At 46.2% G+C, this 26957-nt stretch overlaps 1 protein-coding gene across 7 annotated transcripts in view; it reads left to right on the top strand.

Annotated features, from left to right (window-relative positions):
• The window catches only part of SMYD4 (SET and MYND domain containing 4), a 63612-nt gene that overhangs the window by 23095 nt on the left and 13560 nt on the right, over nt 1-26957 (top strand). For 6 of the 7 annotated variants that reach the window (XR_011383626.2, XR_016223913.1, XM_051824515.3 and 3 more), the window contains exons 3-5: nt 9147-9291; nt 17190-17279; nt 19356-20517. Coding sequence is in view for 5 of the 7 variants with exons in the window: in XM_051824515.3 (XP_051680475.3) it covers nt 9147-9291; nt 17190-17279; nt 19356-20517 (1397 nt within the window). In the remaining 2 variants the exon portion in view is untranslated. The remainder of the gene's footprint in view (nt 1-9146; nt 9292-17189; nt 17280-19355; nt 20518-26957) is intronic. The other variant, XM_070061184.2, reaches the window with a different exon arrangement.

The following is a 26957-nucleotide window of genomic DNA, read 5'->3' as shown; positions in this document are numbered from 1 at the left end:
CAGGCCAAAGCCAGGAGCATGAAACTCCATTTTGGTCTCCCACATGGGTGGCAGGAGCCCAAGCACTTGAGCCATCTTCTGCTGCTTTCCCAGGTGCATTAGCAGGGAGTTGGATAAGAAGTAGTGCAGTCCAGTCTTGAACCAGTGCTCATGTTGAATGCCAGTGTTGTAGCTGGCAGCTTAACCCACTGCACCACAATGCTAGCCTCAGTTTTTCAGCTTAAATAACTGTGTGAAAATAGTAATCATTTTTATATTTTTACCTTTTATTTCACTTTTTAATTTTCATAGCATTAATTAGACCTCTAGTATAATGTGGAATAGTAACAGTTATTTATGACATTTACTATAGGTTTGTAGAATATACCCTGTTTTGGTTTAAGGGAGTTGCCTGATAGTCTTAAATATTAAAATGTTTATCATAAATAAGTATTGAATTTTATCAAATACTCTTTTTTTTTTTTTTTTTTTTTTTTTTTTTTTTTTTTTTTTGACAGGCAGAGTTAGACAGTGAGAGAGAAAGAGAGAGAGAGAAAGGTCTTCCTTTTTCCGTTGGTTCATCCCCCAAGTGGCTGCTATGGCTGGTGTGTTGTGGCTGGCGCACTGCGCCGATCCAAAGCCAGGAGCCAGGTGCTTCCTCCTGGTCTCCCATGGGGTGCAGGGCCCAAGCACTTGGGCCATCCTCCACTGCACTCCTGGGCCACAGCAGAGAGCTAGACTGGAAGAGGAGCAACCGGGACAGGACCGGCACCCCAACCAGGACTAGAACCCGGGGTGCCAGCACCACAGGCAGAGGATTAGCCTAGAGAGCCGCGGCGCCTGTCCTATCAAATACTCTTTTAATACATTTTTCTTTTTAAAATTTTTGTATTTTTTAAAGTTTTGTTTGTTTATTTGAAAGACTGAAGAGAGACAGAGACAGAGATCTTCCACCCAAAAGTTCACTTCTCAAATGGCTGCAACAGCCAGTATTGTGCCAGGCTGAATCCAGGAACCAGGAATTCCATCTAGGTCTCCCGCATGGGTGGCAGGAACCCAAATACTGGAGCCAGCGCCAACTGCTTCCCAAGCACATTGGCAGGAAGTTGAATCTGAAGCAGAGGCTTGAACCCACACACTCAGATGAGCCAAATACTCGCCCCTTCTTTTTCTCTTTCAATCTGTTAATGCAGCATTTACATCAGCAAATTTATTGTAATTGAACTATTTGGGTGATAAACCCTGTGCTTGATTATAATTTATCATTCTTTTGACACATTCTAGATTCAATTTGCTAACATTATTTTTAGTTATTGTATCTATGTTATATATGATATTAACTTGTATGTTTATGCTGTCTTTGTCAGTTCTTGGTATGAGGGTTGTGGTGCCCTCCCATTTTTTTCTATGCTCTGAATAGTTTATATACGGAAGGGGCGCCATGGTTCTCAAAGACAGGTGGAAAAATCCTGTAAAACCATGCAGACCCAGTGCCTTATTCAGTGGAAATGGTTTCCTTAATTTGATTTTGTATCAGAATAATATGCATACAAGGTTTAAGAAATCAAATAATACTTCAAAGCTCATAAGCAAAAACAGCAGCCCTGTGTCCCACTTTTCATTATTCCTGACCCCTGTTTCTTGGAGACGGCTTGTTCTACATGATTCTGTTTCTCGTATAATCTCATATTTCTAAACAGTATGCTGACATGGCTCTTTCTTCAGATTTCAGTTTTAGATGTAAATTTGACTGTCTCATCTCCATATTGCAGGTGTATACTGTTTTCAAACCTCTTCTCTTGTATCACTGTTTTATAATTTATGACATAATACAACTGATAGAATATTAGATTGGTTAAACCAACATTCAGCGCATATATTCCTAGGTCTGTGTAAATATTACTCACATGAGCCACGCAGCCTGCTTTGAATTACATTTTCTTTCTTGTTTTCCCTGGTGTTCATAATCACCTGCATTTTTGTTTGTTGTATGTCTCTCTCACCAATTCAGCCCCAGACTTCTATATTTAAAAGTAAGTTAACTCGGATGAGTATGATGCTAGTTAGTATACCTGCATCCCAAGTCAGAGTTCCTGGGTTCAACCCCTGGCTCTGGCTCATGATTGGACCCTGGGAGACAGCAGTGATAGCTCAAGTAATTGAGTTTCTACCACCCTTGTGTGAGACCTGGATTAGGCTAGCTCTTGGCTTTGCTGCCCCCACCATTGTGGGCAGATGGGAGCTCATTCCCTCTCCCTCCATCTCTCTCCCTTTCAAATCAATCAATAAATTTCTTTTAAACAAAAAATCAGCTCAAGGAGCTATTTATAAGACTGTTAAATCACAATCTAAACAGGACCAAAAAAGATTTAAACTTCTAATCTCCATATGCATGTCTATTAAATCAAAGTATGAATTTTAGACCTTTAAAGTTTAAAGCCAGGCATACACTTTTCTTTCTTGCCGATTTATAGTCTTTGAGGAATGTTCCCCCAAAATAGATCCTTTCATCACCTTTGAAAACCTTCTGAGACAAAGGGGTCCCCCATTCCCCTCGCCTCCCTGCAGCTGAAACCTAGAGGCCGCTCTCACAGCTGCACTCGTCGTTTTGACTTTGTGCTGATTGGACGGGAGTCCAAGCAGGGAAGTACTCAGACACTGATGGGTTTATATAAAAACATCACAGAGCCAAATTAAGAGGTTGCTACTAACCTGAGTTAGGGCAACGTAGGGTGGGAGTGAGGCATAGTGGTTAGGTCACCACTTGGGTTGCCTTCCTCCCATATCCGAGTACCTGATTCGAATCCTGGCTGTTCTGCTTCCGCTCGAGCTTCCTTCTAATACACACCCTGGGAGGCAGCAGGTGACAGACGGAGTGCTAGGCTCCTGGCTTTGTTGGAGGCGTTTGGTGGTGAACTAGCAGGTGGAAGATCTGTGTCTGTGTCTGTATTTATGTTTCAAATAAAATGAAGATAGAAGCCCACGTTGTAGTGAAGCATGTTACGCCGCTCTCACAACACCAGCATCCCACATCAGAGTGCCAGTTCCAGTCTCAACACTCCACTTCCATTCCAGCTTCCTGCTAATGCTGCTAGGAAGGCAGCAGAGGGTCGTCCAAGTGCTTGGCCTGCACCGACGTGGGAGACCCAGATGTGTTCCACGCTCTTGCCTTTGACCTGGCCCAGCCCTAGCCACTGCCGCCATTTGGGGAGTGAACCAGCAGGTGGAAGACATCTCTCTCTCTCTTCTTTTCTACTTTTCAAATGAATAAATATTTTTTAAAAATTTCACTAGTACTGTACATAGACTTGCTTTCTTGTCATAATTCCCTAAATAATATAGTATCACAAATATTTATATTTCTATATATATATATATATATTTTTTTTTTTTTTTGACAGACAGAGTAGACAGAGAGAGAGAGAGAGAGACAGAGAGAAAGGTCTTCCTTTGCCGTTGGTTCACCCTCCAATGGCTGCCGCGGCCGGCGCACTGCGGCCGGTGCACCGCGCTGATCCTGTGTCAGGAGCCAGGTACTTATCCTGGTCTCCCATGGGGTGCAGGGCCCAAGCACTTGGGCCATCCTCCACTGCACTCCCTGGCCACAGCAGAGAGCTGGCCTGGAAGAGGGGCAACCGGGACAGAATCTGGCGCCCCGACCGGGACTAGAACCCGGTGTGCTGGCGCCACAAGGCGGAGGATTAGCCTAGTGAGCCGTGGCGCCGGCCCTATTGGGTTTTTCTTAAAGATTTATTATATTTACTTGAAAGGCAGAGTTACAGAAAGAAGTAGAGACAGAGAAAATCTTCCATCCTCTGGTTCACTCCCCAAATGGCTGTGATGGCCAAGGCTGAGCGGGTCCAAAGCCAGGAGCCAGGAGCTTCTTTCAGGTCTCCCACATGGGTGCAGGGGCCCAAGTACTTGGGCCATCTTCTGCTTTTTCAGACCATAGCAGAGAACTGGATTGGAAGAGGAGCAGCCAGGACTCGAAACAGTGCAGATATGGGATGCTAGTGCTGCAGGCCGGGGCTGTAACCCGCTGTGTCACAGCGCCAACCCCTAAATATATTGCATTAGGTATTATAAGTCATCTAGAGATGATTTAAAACATCTGAGAGGATGTGTGCAGCTTCTATGCACAATTCTGAAATCCATGCATAGTTTTTCATAGTACACATTTTTCATGAATGTTTTGAAGACCCTGCCTATGCATGGATTTCAAATATTTTTAAAAGTTTGTTCATTTTTATTTATGTGATACACAAAGTGACAGGAGAATGGAAGTTGTCCTACCCATTGTTCACTCCCTTAATTCCTGCAGCAGTGAGGGCTGGGCCAGGCCGAAGCCAGGAGCCTAGAACTCCATCTGGATCTCCCACATGAGTGGGAGGGAGCCAGGTGCTTTAGCCGTCACTTGCTGCCTCCCAGGGTGCGCATAAACCGGAAGCTGGATGGGAAGCACAGGCAAGACTCAGTCCCTGGCACTCTGAGATGTGGGTGTCCCATGTGGCAGCTTAACCTGCACCACAGTGCCCACCCCTCAAAATGTCTACACCAAAATAAACTCATCTTTTAGTGCCATTTTCCATGAGCTTTTCGAAACAGCCTTGAATAGGAATCGTAAGTAATCTGGAGATGATTTGAAGTGCTAGAGGATGGTGAAAGTTATATGCAAGGACTGCCCCACTTCACACAAGAAACTTGAGCACCCTGTATTTTGAGATCTCTGAGGGTCCTGGAACCAGTCCCCCACAGATACCCAGGACAGCCACAAACACACTTAACTATGTGGTAATATTCTTGACCAAGAAAAAAATTTAATCTGAATTATGAGGAAACAAAATCAGAAGGTAGAACATTTTCCTGACCTTGTGTCTTCAAAAAAGTTACTTAGGAAAAACAAAAAAACTTACAAGACTGTCTCAAAAAAATTACAACTGAATTCAGTATATCAGAACCTTGATCCTGGATTGGGATGAGATAAGAAAAATATATAAAAGACATTTTAGTGGCAGATGTTTGGCCTCCTGGTTAACACCTGTTCAGATGCCAGCTTCCCCCACATCAGAGTGCTTACGTTTGGTTCCTGGCTCTGGCTCCGGCTCCTGATCCCAGCTTCCTGGTGTGGACTCTGGGAGACAGCAGTGGTGGCGCGAGGAGTTGGATTCCTACCACCCTTGCTAATGCTCCGGGTTGAGTCGCCAGCTCCCAGCTTCAGCCCCTGGGGCATTTGCAAAGAGGAAACCAACAAATAGGAGACATCTCTGTCCCTGTCTTGTCTCTGTCTCTCTTGCTCTCACTGCCCTTTAAAATAAATTAAAAAAAAAAAAAAAAAAGAAGAAGAAGACATGTGTCAGAGAGGTTGTGGAGAAGTTAGAACCCTTGAGCATTGCTGGTGGGAATGTAAAATGACACAGCCACTGTGGAAAATGACATAGCAGTTGCTCAAAAATTAACCCTAGGGTTACCAGACAGTCTAGAAGTTCCGTTTCAGAGTTTGGTACCCAAAAGAACTAAAAGCTGGACTTGAGCAGATGTTTGCACACCAGTATTCATAACGTCATTATTCACAATAGCCAAAAGTTGAGGCAACTCAAATGCTCTTCAGTAGATGAAGAGATACAGAAATTGTGAGAAATTATGCAGCATAAAAAGGAGTAAAATTCCTTTTCTTCTTATTTTTTGTTTATTTTAGGAGGGAATTCTTTTTTCTTATTATTGTTACTTATTTTGAAAGGCAGAGAGAGTGAGGGAGAGAAAGAGAGAGATCTTCCATCTGCTGGTTCACTCCCCCAAACGGTGGCAACAACCAGGGCTGGGCCAGGCTAAAGCCAGGAGCCAGGAGTTTCCTTCAGATCTCCCACATGAGTGCAGGGGCCCAAGGACTTGGGCCATGTTCTGCTGCTTTCCCAGGTGCATTAGCAGGGAGGTGGATCAGAAGTGAGCAGCCAGGACTCGAACCAATGCCCACATGGGATGGCAGTGCTGCACATAGCACCTTGCCTACTATGCCACAACACCGGCCCCAGGGTGAAATTCTTGTACGTGCTGCAGCATGCATGAAACTTCAACAGTTTTTACCAAATCAAAGAAACCACACACAAAGGGACCATTATATTTGTCTAATTCTATTCATAAGGTGCCTAGGAGAGGCATTCCTAGAAGCAGGGTAGGCTGCCGCGGGGTGGGCACGGGGGAAATGAAGAGCTTCTGTGTGACTGGTAGAGTTTCATTTAGGCATGATGAAAAGGTTCCAAAAACAGTGCAGTGGTTGTACAATGTAGTGAATGTATTTGATGCCTCTGAACTGTACACTTAAAAATGACTAAAATGAAGTAGACAGCTGGCCTAGCAGTTAAGACACCAGCTGGAAGGCTTGTATCAGAGTACCTAGGTTTGAACGCAGCTCTGGCTCCTGATTCCAACTTCCTGTTGGTGCAGACCCGGGGAGACAGCAATGACAGCTCAGGTGGTCAGATTCCTGCCACCCACATAGAAGACCTGGGTTGGAGTCCTGCCTCCTGGCTTTGGGCTCCCCAGGCCCCAGCTGTTGTGGGCATTTGGAGTGAGCTAGCAGATGGGAGCTCTCTCTGGCTCTCAAAAACAATTTTTTTAAAGACTAAACTAGGGGCTGGCACTGTGGCATAGCAGGTTAAATCGAGTCTCAGCTGCCCCACTTCCAATCCAGCTCCCTGCTAATGTGCCTAGGAAAGCAGCAGATGGCCCAAGTGCTTGGGTTCCTGCACTCACGTTGGAGGCCCAGAGGAAACTCCTGGTTCCTGGCCTTGGACCAGCACAGCTCTGGCCATTGCAGCCATTTGGGGAATGATTGAAGATCTCTCTCTCTGTCTTTCTCTGTCTCTCCCTCTCTCCCTCTAACTCTGCCTTTCAAATAAATTAAAATATTAAAAAGAAATAATTGCAGCAAGGATGCAGTTGGATAGGAGGAATCACTTCTTTAAAAAAAAAAAAAAGATGAAAATGACTTCTATGTTCTCTGTATTTTACTACAGTGAAAAAATTAAAAAAAAAAAAAAACTTTTCCATCTCACCAGCTCAAATTTTTTATCTCAACATTCCAGAAGAAAATTTGAAGCATTTGAAAAAAAAGAAGATAGCACATCCATTTGCTTTTCAAAACTGTGAGTCAGTTGCAGATTTCAGCTTGGTACCTGAAGAAAAGAATGAATTATTGCAGCTTAGTTCTTAATTACGCTGAAGAACAATTACAAAACATTGCGTTCATTCATCATCATTTTGGATTAAGATTAAGGAATATCTGTCATTAAAGAAGTAGAGTTTTACTATTATCCTGTTCCCCACAATCTTTTTGTTTGAACTAGGATTTTTCAGGTTTAACCTAATTTAAAACAAAACAAAAATAGAAAAAGAACAGGCTCTGGTGTACGGAATACACATAAGATGTTGTCATCATCATGTGTTCCATACGAGAGTAAGTTTTTGTGTTTTTTTTTTTTAATTTATTTATTTGAAAGGCAGAGTTACATAGAGACAGAGAGATCTTCCATCTGCTCATTCACTCCCCAGACTGAAGTCAGGAGCCTGGAATTTAGTTTGGGTCTCCCACATGGATGGCAGGGGCCCAAGCACTTAGGCCATTTTCCGCTGCTTTTCCAAGCACATTAAAGGGAACAGAATCAGAAATGGAGCAGCCAGGACTTGAAGCGGCTCTTATGGCATACCGGTATTGCAGAATTAAGTTTAGAACAGGCAAGCACACCTTTTAAATTGAATGAAATCTTTGCTAATTTTTGTTTTTGAGTTATTTGTGATTTTTTCATGTGTTATATTTAATGAAATCATATTTGATGTTAACTTTGTTTTTACCTTATAAAAAACAAAAGAAATTCGTTTTTCTAAAATTTCAATATATACATACATAGAAGTATCATGCCAAGTCCCAGTATAGAAGACACTTTTCTAAACTTTTATTTTCATGGGCCAGCACTGCGGCATAGAGGGTAAAGCTGCCACCTACAGTGCCGACATCCTGTAAGGGTGTCGATTCAAGCCCTGGCTGCTCTGCTTCCATCCAACTCCCTGCTAATGTGCCTGGGAAAGCAGTGGAAGATGGCTCAAGTGCTTGGGGCCCTGTACCATGTGGGAGACCTGGAAGAAGCTCCTGGCTTCAGATCGGCCCAGCTCTGGCCGTTGCAACCATTTGGGGAGTGAACCAGTGAATGGAAGAACTCTCACTGTCTCTGTCTCTCTCTCTCTCTAACTCTGCCTTTTAAATAAATCTTAAAAAAAAAACTTTTATTTTCAGTCTTTTTGAAAATTAGAGAGACAGAAATCTTTCATTTCCTGACTTACCCCCCAGATGCCCACAACAGCTGGGGCTGGAGCAGGCTAAAGCTGAGAACCCAAAGCTCATCGAGGTCTTCCACATGGGTGATAAGGATCTAGGTGCTTGAGCCATCACCTTCTGCCTCCCAACATCTTACCAGGAGGCTGGAATCAGCAGCAGATCCAGGATTCAAACCAGGCACTCTGATATGGGATGCAGGTGTCCCAAGAGTTGGCTTAACTGCTATTCCAAAGTCCCAACCTCCTCCAAGCTCCTTTATGCTAAACAGTCTAAGGCCTGGTTTGTTGGCCAGTAATTATGAGATACAGAATTTAAAAATTACTACCCTGTGCTCTAAATAGAAATTTGGATCCCTAGTCTCTGAGACCACACATTACCCAGTTGGTACAGCTTCTCATGCTCCAGTACTCTGGGGCCCACATTTTTTTTTTTAACAGATTGAGATTGATTTATTTATTTGAAAGGCAGAGTCAACAGAGAGTCAGAGGCAGAGAAAGATCTTCCATCTGCTGGTTCACTCCTGAAATGGCCACAATGGCCAGAGATGGGCTGATATGAAGCCAGGAGCTTCCTCTGGGTCTCCCACATGGCTGCAGGGGCCCAAGGACTTGGGCCGTCTTCTACTGCTTTCCCAGGCCATAGCAGGGAGCTGGATCAGAAGTGGAGCAGCTGGGACTCGAACCAGTGCCCATATGGGATGCTGGCACTGCAGGCGGTGGCTTTACCCATCACAGTGCTGGTGCTGGGGCCCACATACTTGTTTCAAGTGCAGTGGTTTGGAGCTTTCCTTGAAATAACACATTTCTACTTTTTAAATTTTCCTTCTTGCTCCATGGAGACCTGAGGATGAGATGTTTTTAAAAAGCCTCTCAAGAGGTTACTTCGTGGGAAAGGACCCTGCTGCTCCCCTTTTCTACAGAGAAGAAGGAAACAAAAAATTCCAGGAGAAAGACTACACAGGGGCTGCAGTGCTGTACTCTAAGGTAAGAGGCTCCCAGCCCAGCAGTTTGACAGAGTATGTCTGCTAAACCTCATAGCCAGCGTTCTCTCTGTCTCTCTCATTTGTGGATTGGGTTTGAAAACGGGCAGCATTCTCTTTTTATTTGTATTCTTTTTTTTTTTTTTTTTTTTTTTTTTGTCTGTTTTTTGTTTTTTGACAGGCAGAGTGGACAGTGAGAGAGAGAGAGAGAGAGAGAAAGGTCTTCCTTTGCCGTTGGTTCACCCTCCAATGGCCGCCGCGGCCAGCGCGCTGCGGCCGGCGCACCGCGCTGATCTGATGGCAGGAGCCAGGAGCCAGGTGCTTTTCCTGGTCTCCCATGGGGTGCAGGGCCCAAGCACCTGGGCCATCCTCCACTGCACTCCCGGGCCACAGCAGAGGGCTGGCCTGGAAGAGGGGCAACCGGGACAGAATCCGGCGCCCCGACCGGGACTAGAACCCGGTGTGCCGGCGCCGCTAGGCGGAGGATTAGCCTAGTGAGCCGCGGCGCCGGCCCTGTATTCTTTTTTTAAAAAAAAAGATTTATTTCATTTATTTGAAAGGCAGAGTTACAAAGAGAGAAAAAGAGAAAAAGAGAGAGCTTCCATCTGCTGGTTTATTCCCCAAATGGCTACAACCAGGAGATTGGAACCCCATCTGAGTCTCTTACATGGGTGACAGGGGCCCAAGTAATTGGGTTAGCATCTACTGCCTTCCCAGGTACATTAGCGGGGAGTTGGATTGGAAATGGAGCAGCCGGGTCTCAAACCGGTGCCCATATGGGATGCCGGCACTGCACGTGGTGGTTTTACCTGCTACGCCACAGCACCGGCCCCCCATTCTGCCTTTCAAACAAATAAATAAGTAAATCTTTTTTTAAAAAAAAATATTTCTTTGCAAAAGAAAAATGAAGCAGGTTGTTACTCCTACTCCTGTTTCCATTGTAGGAAATAGAACAATATCCCTTGAGAAACTTCGTCCCATAGCCTTGAAGAGATTTATATGGACTTAAAGGCAAGAATGTATCAGTTCTTGCAACAGGTCTGTGGTCTTGTACATTAAAAGAATGAATGGAAATTTGAAAAGTATCTTTAGCTGGCCTATGCTTAAGTTTTTGGAGTTAATTTTCAAAAAGCTAACAGACCTAGCAACAGCAGCTTGTATGACTGATAAAATCCCTGCTTTGTAGTGTTACAACAAAGTATTTAGCTAAATAATGTAAGCTTTAGTGATTGCTGAAGGATTAAAATCCATTAGATGTAATGATCTAGTGATAAATGGCTTAATAGTTATTTTTCAGAGCTAATCTCTTCAGCTTTATGCGTGCACATCATAAATGTGATCACATAAAGTTGTTCAAGGAAAACAAGTACAATAAAAAGTGAAGTCAGGGGGCCGGTGCTGTAGCATAGTGGGTAAAGCCACTGCCTGCAGTGCCGGCATCCCAAATGGGCACTGGTTCAAGACCCAGCTGCTCCACTTCTGATCCAACTCTCTGCTATGGCCTGGGGAAGCAGTAGAAAATGGCCCAAGTGCTTTGGCCCCTGCACCAATGTGGGAGACCCAGAAGACGCTCCTGGCTTCAGATCAGCCCATCTCTGGCTGTTACTGCCATTTGGGGAGTGAACCAGTGGATGGAAGATCTCTCTCTGTCTCTCTCTGCCTCTCTGTAATTCTGCCTTTAAAATAAACAAACAGGCTGGCGCCATGGCTCAATAGGCTAATCCTCCACCTAGCGGCGCCGGCACACCAGGCTCTAATCCGGATTCTGTCCCAGTCGCCCCTCTTCCAGGCCAGCTCTCTGCTGTGGCCAGGGAGTGCAGTGGAGGATGGCCCAAGCGCTTGGGTCCTGCACCCGCATGGGAGACCAGGAGAAGCGCCTGGCTCCTGCCATCGGATCAGCGTGATGCGCCTGCCGCGGCGGCCAATGGAGGGTGAACCAACAGCAAAGGAAGACCTTTCTCTCTGTCTCTCTCTCTCACTGTCCACTCTGCCTGTCAAAATAAATAAATAAATAAATAAAATAACAAATCTTAAAAAAAAAAGGGGGTACCCTTACCTTAAAAAAAAAAAAAGTGAAGTCAGACAAAAAAAATTAAGATTTATCTCCAGGGGCCAGCAATGTGGTACAGCGGGTTAAGCTGCCGTCTGCTACTCCAGCATCGCATGTGAGCCCTAGTTTGTGTCCCAGCCGCTTCACTTCCAATCCAGCTCCCTGTTAATGTGGCTGGAAAAGCAGCAGAAGATGGCCCAAGTATTTGGACCCCTGTACTCACATGGGAGACCTGGAAGAAGCTCCTGGCTTTGGCCTGGCCCAGCTCCAGCTGTTGTGGTAAATCAGCAGATGGAAGATTTCTCTGTCTCTTCCTCTCTCTCTCTAACTCTGCCTTTCAAATAAGTGAAATACATTGTAAAAGAAAAAGAAAAATTTATCTACTGGGGGTGGGTGTTGTGACACAGTAGCAGTGCCATCCTTTGGAACACCTGCTGCCCACATCAGAGTGCCAAGGTTCAAGTCCTCGCTCTGCTTTCCAGCTCAGCTTCCTGCGCATGCGGACCTGGGAGGCAGCAGTGACGGCTCACATTCTTGGTCCCTGCCACCCACGTGGGAGACCTGGATGGAGTTCTGAGCTTCTGGCTTCCGCCCTGGCTATGGTGGGCATCTGGGGAGTGTGAATCAGGGCAGAGAAGATCTTTCTGTGTGCCACACTGCCTTTCAAATAAATAAATAAATCACTTGAAGTTTTTTCTCTGGATTTGGAGGAAGATGAGCCTCCTTATTTCATGAAGCTGGTATTTTGGTGATTTTGCTACTTTGCAATTTTCTGGAAAGCTGCTGTTTTCTGTCTTTTTAAAAATAATGTTTGTTGTTTTTGTCTTATTATGAAAGTCGTGTATGTTACTTTGGAAAATATAGAGAAGCATAAAGAGTGAAAAAAAAGATCTCATAACCCATGATAGACACTGTTAACATTTTTGCTTATCCCCAGCCAGCCAGACTTTTTTCTCTGAAAATGTGTTTTTCTTTTACAAAATAGGGATAATGCTGCACTTACTGTTTTGTAGCCTGCTTTTTCCCTCCTCAACAATTTATTGTGCCCATTTGCTCATGTTATTAGGTTTTCCACTAGAACATGATTTTCCACCACTGGCTCCGTGTTCCTGTAATAGGAGGAACTGTTCTTGATTTTACATCTCCTGTTGGCAAATTGCTTGGTATCATAATGTTACCACAAGCATCTTTCCATGTAGATATTTGTCTACCTGAGTCACTCCGTAGGATAAATTGAATAAACTGCTGGGTCGAAGGGAATGGATGCTTTTTCAGGCCTTTGGCATTGACGCTGAGTTCTCCAGGAAAGAACTAGTTAACCTGCCTCAGGCAGAGTACGGGGATGCTTGTTTCTCCATACCCTAAGCAGACTGGCTGTTATGGAACTTTTATTATTATACCTATTTGTTTTTGAATAGGACATAGTTCAATTTTAAAAGTCGCAAGAGAATTCAGTGCCTGCCCTAGCTTTGCCCCTTCAGCTTCCCCTGCCCCAGACTACCCTGTTTCCCAGCCCGTGAGCCAGCACTGCTCAGCGTGCCTTTCCAGAGCATTTCAAGCATATGCAGACAAATCTGAGTCATTCCCGCTCCTGCATACGCATTCCATGCCTGGCCCACCACCGTGCTCTCTTCACTCCACGGTGGTGGTTTCAAGCTTGTTCCGCAGAGGTGCGTGGAGAGCTTCCTCGTTCTTGCGACTGTGGCATTCTCAGTGGGTGTTCCCTCATTTATTTAACCAGGGTTATAAAAAACATCCTATAGAGCAGTATTTAAGTTGTTTCCTAAGTTTTGCTGTTTCAAATAAGTCTATGACAGCAGGTGTTTAGCTTAGTAGTTAAGACAACCACATCCCACATCAGAGTGCCTGGGTTCTGGGTCTGGCTCCTGGTTCCAAGCCCAGCCCAGTCCTGGCTGTTGCAGGTATCTGGGGAGTAAACCAATAGGTGGGAGCATTCTCTCTGTCTCTGCCTCTCAAATAAATTTCAAGAATAAAAAAAATAGGAATTCTATAATGAAAAACTTAGTATGCTTATCATTTTCACTTATCTATAGGATAAGTTCCTAAAATAAGAATTACTGGGCCAATGGAGATTATTATGTATGTGCAAAAAATATATAAAATTTTTATGTATATTGCTAAAATGCCTTCTATAGTCATGAGACCAATTTATACTCCCACTGGCAACATGTGAGGATGTGCATTATCCCTCTCCATTGCCAGCTTGATGTGCTATCAATTTTATTTTTGGGGGCTGGAGCTGTGGCGTAATGGATAAAGACGCCGCCTATAGTTCCAGCATCCCATATGGGCACTGGTTTGAGTCCTGGCTGCTCCACTTCCGATCCAGCTCTCTGCTATGTCCTGGGAAAGCAGTGGAAGATGGCCCAACTCCTTGGGCCCCTGCACCTGCATGGGAAGACCCGGAGGAAGATCCTGGCTCCTGGCTTCGAATCTGTGCAGCTCTGGCTATTGCAGCCAGTTGGGGAGTAAACCAGCAGATGGAAGACCTTTCTCTCTCTCTCTCTCTGCCTCTGACTCTGCCTCTCTATAACTCTGCCTTTCAAATAAATAATAATAAATCTTTTTTAAAAATTTGTTTTTTGGGCCGGTGCCGCGGCTCACTAGGCTGATCCTCCGCCTTGCAGCGCCGGCACACCGGGTTCTAGTCCCGGTCGGGGCGCCAGATTCTTTCCCAGTTGCCCCTCTTCCAGGCCAGATTCTCTCTCTGTTGCTCTGCCTTTCAAGTAGATGAAAAGTAAATGAAAGTAAGCATTTTTTAAACTTATTTGTGTTTGCCAATTTGATAGGTAAAAAAAAAATGACATTTCAGTACAGTTTTAATTTGCATTTTGTTTATAATAACTGAGGTTGAGCATTTTCTCATACATTTAAGAGCCATTTGTATTCCCTTAAGGACTGTCAGTATTTGCATATTTTCCTGTTGAATTATTGGTTGTCATCCTGTTGATCTCCAGGAACTTCTGGTAAAGTAAACAAATTAGCTCTTTGTAATATGGCTTGCAGATACATTTTCTGGTTCAATCTTTACCTTTGATACTGCTTTTACTGTTTTTTTTTTTTTTTACTATGAGTAAATTTTTATTTTTTTTATTTTATTTGAGAGGGAGTTAAAGACAAAAACAGATAGCTCCTCCCACCTACTGGTTCAATCTCCAAATGCCCACAATGGCTGGGACTGGTCCAGGCCAAAGCCAGGACACAGGAACTCAGTCCAGGTCTCCCCCAATGGGCAACTGGCACCCAAGTACTTGAGCCATCACTGGCTGCCTTTTAGGATACATTAATAGAAACTATGAGGAGTGGAACCAGGACTTGAGCCCAGCACTCCAATATGAGATGTGGGTATCCTGTCTGCTAAGCCAGATGCTCACCCCAATTTTTTTTATTTTCATGAGGTCAAATGTTTTAATCTTTTTGTGACTTCCAGTGTGCCATGCTTAGAGATCCCTCCAACATTACTTTAGACTGTTCCTGTAGTTTCATTTCTTCCTTTTTGTTTTAAGATTTATTTTATTTATTTGAAAGGCAGAGTTACAGAGAGAGAAATACACAGAGAGGGAGATCTGCCTGCTGGTTCATTCTCCAAATGGTGGCAATGGCCAGGGCTGGGCCATACTGAAGCCAGGAGCTTCTCCTGGGTCTTCCACGTTGGGGCAGGGGCCAGAGCACTTGGGCCATCTTCAGCTGCTTTCCCCAGGGCTTTAGCAGAGAGTTGGATCAGAAGTGGAGCAGCTAGGGGCTGGCGCCGTAGCTCACTTGGTTAATCCTCTGCCTGTGGCGCCAGCATCCCATATGGGCACTGGGTTCTGGTCCGGTTGCTCCTCTTCCAGTCCAGCTCTCTGCTGTGGCCCAAGTGCTTGGGCCCCTGTACCCACATGGGAGACCAGGAGGAAACACCTGGCTCCTGGCTTCGGATTGGCGCAGCGCACAGGCCGTAGCAGCCATTTGGGGGGTGACCCAACGGAAGGAAGACCTTTCTCTCTGTCTCTCTCTCTCACTGTCTAACTCTGCCTGTCAAAAAAAAAAAAAAAAAAAAAAAAAAAAAAAAAAAAAGAGAGAGAGAGAGAAAAGAAAAAAAGAAGAAGTGGAGCAACTGGGACTTGAACTGGCACCTATATGGGATGCTGGTGTCACAGGTAGCAGCTTAACCCCCTAAGCCACAACACCAGCCCCTCATTTCTTACTTTTAAGAGTTCAGCCGGCGCTGCGGCTCAATAGGCTAATCCTCCACCTAGCGGCGCCAGCACACCAGGTTCTAGTCCTGGTCAGGGCACCAGATTCTGTCCCGGTTGCCCCTCTTCCACGCCAGCTCTCTGCTGTGGCCCGGGAAGGCAGTGGAGGATGGCCCAAGTGCTTGGGCCCTGCACCCCATGGGAGACCAGGAGAAGCACCTGGCTCCTGCCTTCGGATCAGCGCGATGCGCCGGCCGCGGCAGCCATTGGAGGGTGAACCAACGGCAAAAAGGAAGATCTTTCTCTCTGTCTCTCTCTCTCACTGTCCACTCTGCCTGTCAAAAAAAAAAAAGAGTTCAACTTTTTTGGAATTTATCCAGTGAAAGATTTATCAGAGCCAACTGTAGTTTTTTTCTCATTGAATAATAGCCATCTTTTCTCCAATAATTTGAGATGCCACCTTCATGGTTATTACTAATCCTTGCCAATTTTATGGTAAAAAGTGCCTTATTTTTGCTTTCACTTTCATATCCATATATATCCATATTTAAACTTACCATTTTCTATGTATTGATAATTATTTGTGTTTTTTCTTTCATGAATTTCTGGTTTTGCCATACACCGTTTGTTAGGTACAGGATTATACTTGCAAATGTTTGCCTCAGTCTTTTTTTTTTTTTTTTTTTTTTTTTTTTTAAGATTTATTTATTTGAGAAGCAGAGTTACAGAGAGACAGAAAGAGGTCTTCCCTCCACTCGTTCACTTCGCAAATGGCCGCAAGGGCCAGAACTGGGCTGATCGGAAGCAAGGAGCCAGGAGCTTTTTCAGGATTTCCCACGTGGGTTCAGGGGCCTCAGTACTTGGTCCATCTTCCACTGCTTTTCCAGGCCATTAGCAGAGAGCCAGATCCGAAGTGGTGCAGCCGAGGGCCTGGTGCTGTGGCATATTGGGTAAAGCTGCTGCTTGCAGTGCTGGCATCCCATATGGGTGCTGGTTTGAGTCCCAGCTGCTCCACTTCTGATCCAGCTCTCTGCTGTGGCCTGGGAAAGCAGTGGAAGATGGCCCAAGTGCCTGGGCCCCTGCACCCGCGTGGGAGACCTAGAAGAAGCTCCTGGCTCCTGGCTTTGGGTTGGCACAGCTCCAACCATTGTAGCCATTTGGGGAGTGAACCAGCGGATAGAAGACCTCTCTCTTTCTCTACCTCTGCCTCTCTGTAACTCTGCCTTTCAAATAAATAAATAAATCTTTAAAAAAAAAGACTTCACACCACATCTGAACATGTACCATTAAAAAAAATAAGTGGAGCAACCAGGACTGAAACCGTCACCCGTGTGGGATGCCAGCGCAGCAGGTGGAGGCTTAGTCTACGATGCCACAGCACCTGCCACTCCCTCAATCTTTTGCGACCTTCAGTGTTGTTTGTGGTTGAAACTGTGATGCCACTGCCTTCAGTGTGCTTTAAATATTTATTTCCGCACTGAATCTTCATTGCTTTGCTCTAATAGTTAAAAATGAAGCTGAAGCGGCTGAGAGGCATAAGGTGGTTCAGTAGCTTTCCCAGTTTCATTCCGACTCCAGTGACAGAGCCAGTATTGTCTGAAAAAAAGAAAGCCTTGGAATTGCTGGTTTCCATCTCTGTTTCTCGTTGTTTTGCAGGGAGTGTCTCATTCAGGGCCCCACACTGAGGACATTGCACTCTGCTATGCCAATCGCTCTGCTGCCCTCTTCCACCTGGGTCAGTTTGAAGTGAGTATCAGGTCCTGTCTAGGGAGGATCTGCAGCCCCTCCTTCCTCAGAGCCCTAAAAGCAGCCAGGCTGTGATTGGTCCAGCTGGAAACACGCTGCTGCCCACCGGAGCCTGCTCTTCTCCTCATTTCCCCTGTTACATGTGGCCATGGAGTGGTGTTGGTCAATAAGAAGGGGCCATGATACATTCTACAGGGGCATGGACAGTGTCCAGGGGATCATCTGTTCCCCTCGTTGAGCCGGCTGTGCCGTGTTGCCACTTCAGGACCCCGGATGTTTGCTTGTTTCCAGTAACCGCAGCCTGTTCCTGTTCCGAATTACCCCTGTGGTGGTCATCGCTCCCCCTAAGCAGGCTCTGTGAGCAGGAGAGCAGAAGGTGCCCTGAGATGCCTATGGGCAGGCGTTCTGATCCCCGAACTGTGGCAGCAAGAAAACCAGTGCAAATTTTGTCAGTGACCAAAATCAGATTTATGTTTTAGCAGATACTCTGGCAGCTAAAATTTGTAACAGAGAGGTCTAAGGACAGACTCTAAAATGCCATGTTGTATATCCATTTCAGAAATTGAAATTATACCCTAGATTTCGACCTTTGGCAGGTATTGGTTGGGTGTGGGGGTCTTTAGCACATTGGTTAAGATACTGGTTCAGACACCTTCATCCTATACCAGGGTGCATGGGTTCTCTCCCCTCCTCTCCTCCCCTCCCCTCGTCTCCTCTCTCCTGCTTTCCTCCTCCTCTCCTCTCCTCCTCTCCTCACCTCTCCTTTCCTCCTCCCCCCTCCTCCCCCCTCCTCCCCCCTCCTCCCCGCCTCTCCTTCCCTCCTCTCCTTCCCTCCTCTCTCCTCCTCCTCTCCTTCCCTCCTCCCCTCCTTCCCTCCTCCCCTCCTTCCCTCCTCCCCTGGGAGGCAGCAGGTGCAGCAGATGATGGCTCAAGTAGTTGGGTTGCTGCCATCCACATGGGAGACCCAGATTTAGTTCCCGGCCTGACCCAGTCCCAGCTATTACAGGCCTTTGGGAAATTACCAGCAGATGGAAGATCTCTGTGTCTTTGTTTCCCTCTCTTTCTCTCTCTCTATATCTCTTTCTCTCAAATAAATAAATAAATAAAATATTTTTAAAAGGTCTATGGGAACTCTAACTCTAGGACATAAGCAGGAAAACCCTAGACTACTAAGGACAATGATTAAAAGAACTGGCAAAGCATTTATCTTTTTATAACTTCCCTACACTAGTTTTTTCCCCTCTTATAATAATGATTACCATTTATTGAGAATATACTATGTTCTAGGCACTTCTTTCAGCATTCTAGATAAATTTATTTATCCTTAAAACAACCCCATGATACATAATTATCCTTGTTCTTCAGATAAGAAAATCAAGATACCAAGAAATTAAATGGCTTGCAAAAGGTCATGCAACAGGGGGCAGTGTTTGAAAGAGATAGAGGTAGAGACAGAGAGTCTTCCATCTGCTGGTTCACTCCGCAAATGATTGCAATGGCCAGAGCTGAGCCAATCCGAAGCCAAGAGCCAGGAGCTTCTTCCAGGTCTCCCATGTAGGTACAGGGGCCCAAGGACTTGGGCCATCCTCTGCTGCTTTCCCAGATGTGTTATCTGGGAGCTGGATTGGAAGTGGAGCAGCCGGGACTTGAACTGGCACCCATATGGGATGCCAGTGCTGCAGGTTGTGGCTTTAACCCATTGTACCACAGCGCCAGCCCCAGTTAATAATCCCTAACTTAGGGGTCCAGCATTGTGGAACAGTGGGTTAAGATGCTGCTTGTAACAACTCTATCCCATATGGGCACCACTTCAAGTCCTGGCTACTCTGCTTCCAATCCAGCTCCCTGTTGACACACCTGAGAAGCAGCAGAAGGGGGTCCAAGCCACCATGGACCCCTGCCACCCATGTGGGAGACTAGCATGAGGTTCCTGGCTCCTGGCTTTGGTCTGGCCCAGACTTGGCTATTGCAGCCATTTGGGGAGTGAACCAGTGGATGAGAGACTTTCTCTCCCCTCACCCCCACCCCCGCCTTTCCCTCTAAGGGCCATTCTAGTTATGTCTCTTCTGCTTTCAGGCATGTCTTGAAGACATCGGCAGAGCACAGCTGCACGGGTACCCAGAAAGACTGCTGCCTAAGATGCTGCTGCGTAAGGCAGAGTGTCTGGTGGCCCTGGGGAGACCACAGGAAGCGAGCCAGACCATCACCGACCTTGAGAGTAATCTCACTTCCCAAGCAAGTCTAGCACTTTCCCCCTTTCAGACTCTGCAGAGAAACCTTCATCATCTGAAAATGAAGGTACGAGACAAGGAGGCTGTCATGGAAACCTTCCCAGCGGTGCTAGCCAACGCCTTGGAGAACGTGGACCTCAGGGAAGAGAGCGAGCAAGTTTCCAGCGCATCATCATCTGTCAGTTTAGGCACAGACCCTTCAAAAGGCCGCTGCCTAGTTGCCACGAAGGATGTTCTCCCGGGAGAACTCCTGGTGAAGGAGGATGCTTTTGTGAGTGTCCTTATCCCCGGGGAGGTGCCACCCCTGCCTCACGGCCTGGGGAGCAGGTGGGATACCAGAATTTCCAACGGGGACCTCTACTGTCACCGATGCTTGAAGCACACTCTGGCCACGGTTCCCTGCGATGGATGCAGCTATGCCAAGTATTGCAGCCTTGAGTGTTTGCAGCGGGCCTGGGAGCTGTACCACAGTGCAGAGTGTGCTCTTGGGGGGCTGCTGGTCACACTCGGCATCTTCTGCCACGTTGCCCTGAGGCTGACTCTCGTAGCCAGATTTCAGGATTTCGGCGAAGTCATCAGGAAGCTCTGTGATGAGATTAATAGCAGGGCCGTCTGTGTGCCTGAAAGCAAGGATCCAGTCAAGACGCTCAGTAATGGGCTGGGAGAGCGTGAAACAAGTGGCACAGCAGTTGAGACCCCAATTCCTGGGTGTGGTGTTAATGGGAAGTATGAAAATAATTATAATGCCGTCTTCAACCTTTTACCCCACACTGAGAACCATAGCCCCGAACACAAGTTCCTGTGTGCTCTCAGCGTTTCTGCGCTGTGCAAGCAGCTCCAGGCAGCTGGTTTTCAGGCCCTCACAGCTGGCCTAAGATCCTCGAAGCTGAAGGCGGCAGTGGCTCCTGATTTGTGTCCAGATTTGCATGTCTGGGGCGTGGCCCTGCTGCGGCACATGCTGCAGCTGCAGTGTAACGCCCAGGCCATAACTACCATCCAGCAGACAGGTAAGGGGGAACCTAGCTTTCTGCCTTACTGTGTTCTTGACATAGCTGATGTCTGCGGAAAGAGAACCATAGGAAGGGGCAGGTGCTTGGCATGGTCATTAAGGTGCCACTTGGAATGCCCGCATCCCATATCAGAGTGCCTAGGCTGCAGTCTGGCCCTGTTTCAAATCCCAGCTTCCTGCTAATGCACTCCCTGGGAGGCAACAGGTCGCGGGTCAATTACTTGGGTCCCTGCCACTCATGTGGGAGACCTTCTGTCTGTCTCATTGTCTCTCTTTGTCTACGTCTGTCTCTCTGCCTTTCAAATAAATCTATTTAAGAAGACCTATAAAGGAAAATAGTAGCGTGCAAACATATTAGGGTTATAATGGAAAAACATGGCTATTTTGTAGTAGTATGAGAAGCTATATGGTCTTGAATTAATTATTTGAGCCCACTCTGCCTCAGTTTCCTTATCTGTAAAATGGTTAGCTTCATACCACCTAACTTTATAGAATTATGTTTGTAAAAATGCTTTACAAAGTTCAAATCCATGTTACTGAAAGTTTTAATTGTGAAGGAAAACTGTTCCACATAAATACAGATGCTCTTCAACTCATTATGGGAACCCATCATCAATTGAAAATATACTAACTGTGGGCCAGTGTTGTATTGAAGAAGGTTAAGTCACTGCCTGTGCCACTGGCATCCCATATGAGCCCTGGTTTGAGTCCCAGCTGTTCTGCTTATAATCCAGCTCCCTGCTAATGTGCCTGGGAAAGCAGCAGAAGGTGGCCCAAATGCTTGAGTCCCTGCCACCCACTTGGGAGATCCAGATGGTGTTCCAGGCTCCTGGCTTCAGCCAGGTCCGGCTTCAGCCATTCTGGCCATTTGGGGAGTGAACCAGTGGATGAAAGATCTCTTTCTCTGTCTTTCCCTCCCTCTGTAATTCTGTGTCTCTCAAATAAATAAGTAAATCTTAAAAAAAAAAAAAGTATTTGGAAAAATCTCACAAAATTAGCAACAATGAAGAGGATAGAGCCAAAAATATGAGTATAAATTCATTTATAAATTTTAAAATGTCAATATAATTGAAGACTATTTTTAAATATAAACAACCTTTTATTTATTTTTTAAAGATTTATTTATTTATTTGAAAGTCAGAATTACACAGAGAGAGAAGGAAGAGACAGAGAGAGAGGTCTTCATCCGCTGGTTCACTCCCCAGTTGGTCACAATGGCCAGAGCTGCACAGATCCGAAGCCCGGAGCCAGGAGCTTCTTCCAGGTCTCCCACGTGGATGCAGGGGCCCAAGAACTTGGGCCATCTTCTACTGCTTTCCCAGGCCATAGCAGAGAGCTGGATCAGAAGTGGAGCTGCCAGGACTTCAACCGGTGTGCATATGGGATGCTGGTACTGCAGGCAGTGGCTTTATCTGCTACGCCACAGGGCCAGCCCCTAAACAACCTTTTAGAAAATAGAATTGCATAATAGTCCCAGAATGACAGAAAAGTCTAAGAATTATAAAAAAGTTATAGAAATATTTATAAAAACAAATCAGACCTACTCTTTTCCATATGAGTTCTTTCAAACTTTGAATGTTTTCTTAACTTTTTTTTTAAAAAAAGACTTTTTTTTTTTTTTATTGTTTTACAGGCAAAGTGGACAGTGAGAGAGAGAGACAGAGAGAAAGGTCTTCCTTTTGCCGTTGGTTCACCCTCCAATGGCCGCCGCGGCCGGCGCGCTGCAGCCGGCGCACCGCGCTGATCCGATGGCAGGAGCCAGGAGCCAGGTGCTTTTCCTGGTCTCCCATGGGGTGCAGGGCCCAAGCACCTGGGCCATCCTCCACTGCACTCCCTGGCCACAGCAGAGGGCTGGCCTGGAAGAGGGGCAACCGGGACAGAATCCGGCGCCCCGACCGGGACTAGAACCCGGTGTGCCGGCGCCGCTAGGCGGAGGATTAGCCTAGTGAGCCGCGGCGCCGGCCCTTATTTATTTATTTGAAAGGCAGAGAGAGAGAGAGAGGTCTTCCATTCGCTGGTTCACTCCCCAATTGGCTCCCATGACCAGAGCTGTGCCGATCTAAAGCCAGGAGCCGGGAGCTTCTTCTGGGTCTCCCGTGTGGGTGCAGGGGCTCAAGGACCTGGGCCATCTTCTACTGCTTTCCCAGGCCATAGCAGAGAGCTGGATCAGAAGTGGAGCAGCTGGGACTCAAACCATCGTCCATATGGGATGCCGGCACTGCAGGCGGCAGCTTAACCCGATACACCACAGTGCCAGCCCTGGTATTTTTTAACTTTTAATTAAAAAAAAAAAAAAGTCTCTCAGGAACAGATTGTTCCTGTGCTTTGTAAACTGTCCCAGAGCATGAGGGAACCTAGAGCTCTTTCCCGTCTGTCTACAACCCCAAGAATGAAACTGGAGCCCAGCGTCACCTGTGAATGTAGGAATGCAGAGACAGACACCCTGGGTCCGCCTGCCGTGTCCTGCACAGCGGATGTAAAGGAATGATGTGTGACACAGGCTGGGTCTCTGCCAGGGACACGCAGGTGCTTTAATTGGGAGGTATGTGAATGAGTGGACAAAGCACAGGGTAAGCACGGCCATGCTATGTTTGGTGGAAACACTGAGCGCTAAAACTGCAGTTCCCCTGCATTAACCTCTAATCAACATTAATACCTTTTCAAAGAAAGTCGCAGTTGGATTTTTCTTGGAAATCAATAGCATTCTCAAGGTCATCTTCAGTAAGTGGGTGAGAATAGCCTTTTTTTTTTCCTTTTGAGTCCTGAATGGCCTTGTTACTATCAGCTTTCATACCTGCTTGAAGGCCACAATAATTACAAACATGAAACTGATGACAGCCTCCAAAAAGTGTTAGATTCTTTCTCCAAATAATTAAGAAGTTAGATTGTTTTATAGCCATTCAATGGCTGTGGGTAGTATTTGACTGTGGTTTTGTAAGTGGAGATACAATATTTTTATATGTCTTATAGTTTTTTGGCACCTCTGCTATTCCGTTGCTTCCTTTTTCTTTTCTTTTAAAGATTTATTTATTTGAGATGCAGAGAGAGAGATCTTCCATCCGCTGGTTCACTCCCCAAATGGCCATAACAGCCAGGAGCTTCCTCCAGGTCCCCTGTGTAGGTGCAGGGGCCTAAAGACCTGGACCATCTTCCACTGTTTTCCCAGGTGCATTAGCAAGGAGCTGGATCAGAAGTGGAGCAGTTAGGACTGGAACCAGTGCCTATATGGGATGCCAGTGCTGCAGCACTTTACCTGCTGTGCCACAGCGCCAGCCCCAAAGGTTAAATCTTTTAAAACTAAGCTATAAAATATCTAGAAAAAGGTAAGCGAACAATTACATAGTCTTAGGGTATTAGAGACTTTATTTTTATTTTTTCATTTTTAGAGCTATAGAGAAAGTGAGCTCCCAGGCTTGGTCATCCCTCAAATGTCTACGATAGTTGGGTCTGGGCCAGGGCCAAAGCCAGGCTCCAGGCTCTAGGAATTCAGTCTTGGTCTCTTACATGTGTGGCAAGAACCCAACTACTTGAGCCATCACCTGCTGCCTCCCGGGATACACATTAGCAAGAATCTGGAGGGGCCCACAGCAGGTTAATGCCCTGGCCTGAGGCGCCAGCATCCCATATGGGTGCCAGTTCAAGATCCAGCTCTCTGCTATGGCCTGGGAAAGCAGTAGAAGATGGCCAGGTCCTTGGGCCCCTGCACTTGCATGGGAGACTCTGAGGAAGTTCCTGGCTCCTGGCTTCAGATTGGCACAGCTCTGAGCATTGTGGCCATTTGGGGAGTGAACCAGCAGATGGAAGACCTCTCTCTCTCTCTGCTTCTCCTTCCCTCTCTGTGTAGGTAAGTCTTGACTTACAGGCATTTGAGAAGATGACCATATCCCACATCAAAGTGCCTGGAATCAAGTCCAACCTCTACTTCTTCTTCTTCTTCTTCTTCTTCTTCTTCTTCTTCTTCTTCTTTTTTTTGAGAGAGAGAGGAAGAAGGAACAAGGAAGGAAAGAAGAGAGAGGATTTTTTTTTTTTTGACAAGCAGAGTGGACAGAGAGAGAGACAGAGAGAAAGGTCTTCCTTTGCTGTTGGTTCACCCTCCAATGGCCGCCGCGGCTGGCGTGCTACGGCCAGTGCACCGCACTGATCCGATGGCAGGAGCCAGGTGCTTCTCCTGGTCTCCCATGGGGTGCAGGGCCCAAGCACTTGGGCCATCCTCCACTGCACTCCCGGGCCACAGCAGAGAGCTGGCCTGGAAGAGGGGCAACTGGGACAGAATCCGGCACCCCGACCAGGACTAGAACCTGGTGTGCCGGCGTCGCAAGGCGGAGGATTAGCCTAGTGAGCCACGGCACCGGCCCCAACCTCTACTTCTGATCCAGCTTTGTGCTAATGTGCAACCTAGGAGGCAGCAGATCATGGACTTGGGTCCCTGACACCCACGTGGGAGACCCAAATGGAGTGCCTGGCTCCTGGCTTTGGCCTGGTGTTATCCCAGCTATTGGAGGCAATTGAGGAGTGAACCAGTAGATCAAAGATCTCTTCCCCCTCCCCCTCCCCCTCCCCCCCCTCCTCCCTCTCCTCCTCCCCCCCCCCCCACTCTTTCAAATAAATAAAAGTAAACTCTAAAAAAGATTAAAAAATATGGGGCTGGCACTGTGGCATAGCTGGTAAAGCCACTGCTTGCGACACCAGCATCTCGTGTTGGCACCAGTTCAACTCCCAGCTACCTTACTTACAATCCAGCTCTCTGCTAATGTTCCTGAGAAAGCAGCAAAGGATGTCTCAAATGCTTGGGAGACCAGGAAGGCGCTCCCACCTCTGGTCTGGCCCAGTCCTGGCTGTTGTGGCCATTTAGGGAGTGAACCAGCAGAAGGAAGACTTCTCTCTCTCTTCCTCTAACACTGCCTTTCAAGTGAATAAATAAGTAAATCTAAAAAAACAAAAAAAGTTTAAAAAAATGAAAAAACTGGGCGGACAGTAGGCACAGTGGCTTAGGTTGCCACTTGGATTGCACATGTGCCATATCAGAATGCCTGGTTTGAGTCTCAGCTACTCTGCTTCCAATCTGGCTTCCTGCCTGTGCACATCCTGGAAGGCAGCAGGTGATGACAAAAGTGCTTGGGTCCTTGCCGCCCATGCGGGAGATCTGGATAGTGTTCTAGGCTCCTGGCTTCAGCTTGACTCCGCCCCAGCTGTTGTGGATCTTTGGGAGATGAACCAGCACATGGGACCCATCTCTCTCTCTCCCTCCCTCTCTCTCTCTCTCTTTCTCTTTCTCTTTCTCTTTCTCTTTCTCTTTCTCTTTCTCTTTCTCTTTCTCCCTCCCTCTCTCCCTCCCTCCCTCTCTCCCTCCCTCCCTCTCTCCCTCCCTCCCTCTCTCTCTCCCTCCCTCTCTCTCTCTCTCTCTCTTTCTTTCCCTGTGTGTGTGTGCGTCTGCCTTTCAAATAAATATAATAAATAAATGAATACATTTTAAAATGGTATTGTTTGAATTGTTTTTACTATTTAAAAAACTAAGATAACAAAAGGAATATATGATTTTTTTTTTAAAAAAAGTAAAATGCCGGCCATTACAGAGGAAAACACAGTTCCCTTGTCCCATCAGGCAGCTGTTACCTCTTGGTGTATTTTGTTTGCTGTCTTCTTTCTGTGCGGATGTATGGAATTTTCTTAACCACTATGCCACAGTGCCAGCCCCCAATGTGATTTTTTTTTAATTGAAAGAGTTACACAGAGGAAGAGAGGCAGAGAGAGAGATAGATCTTCCATCCACCAGTTCATTCCCCAAATGACCAACGGCCAAAGCTGAGCCAATCTGGGCCATAACAGAGAGCTGGATCAGAAATGGAGCAGCTGGGACTCAAACCAGTGCCCATATTGGATACCCGCACTACAGGCAGCAGCTTTACCCACTACGCCACAGCGCCAGCCCCATCAACATGGATTTTTTTTTTAAGATTTATTAACATGGATATTTTAAGGCACGCAGTACATACTGCACAGTTGTCCTCCGGTAAGTTGTGCCGGTTTGTCACCCATCGGCAATGTTCACTCTGATTTTTGAATTCTGTCTAATTTTGTTTTAGTCTGCTCATGTTTCTAATCTTGTTATATCCCTTTTTATTACTTCTTTGGGGTTCCAACACCTCCCAATTTAGTGTTCTCATTGAATTTCATTAGCAGCTGTTTCATTAGTAACACAAAAGAAGTATTAAAGTGTTAACTAGGATAGACTTTGGCAAAAACCTATAAAAATGTATGTTATTAACTTTGCATAAATCCTACTTAATCAAACTTCCTGAGAAGCCTGTTTCAAGAGACAGAACTGGCCGTCCATGCTGTTCTAGATCCTGCCGTGTGTGGCTCTGTCTCAATGGGAATGGTTTGTGTTGTAGCTCCATCGTGTTACAGCAAAGCTGAATGAGGTTCTCTAGCTTCAGA

The sequence above is a fragment of the Oryctolagus cuniculus genome, chromosome 17 (assembly GCF_051225735.1).
Source record: "Oryctolagus cuniculus isolate XC-2025 breed Fujian yellow rabbit chromosome 17, ASM5122573v1, whole genome shotgun sequence".
Taxonomy (NCBI): domain Eukaryota; kingdom Metazoa; phylum Chordata; class Mammalia; order Lagomorpha; family Leporidae; genus Oryctolagus; species Oryctolagus cuniculus.
This window is presented reverse-complemented; position numbering and strand designations above follow the sequence as displayed.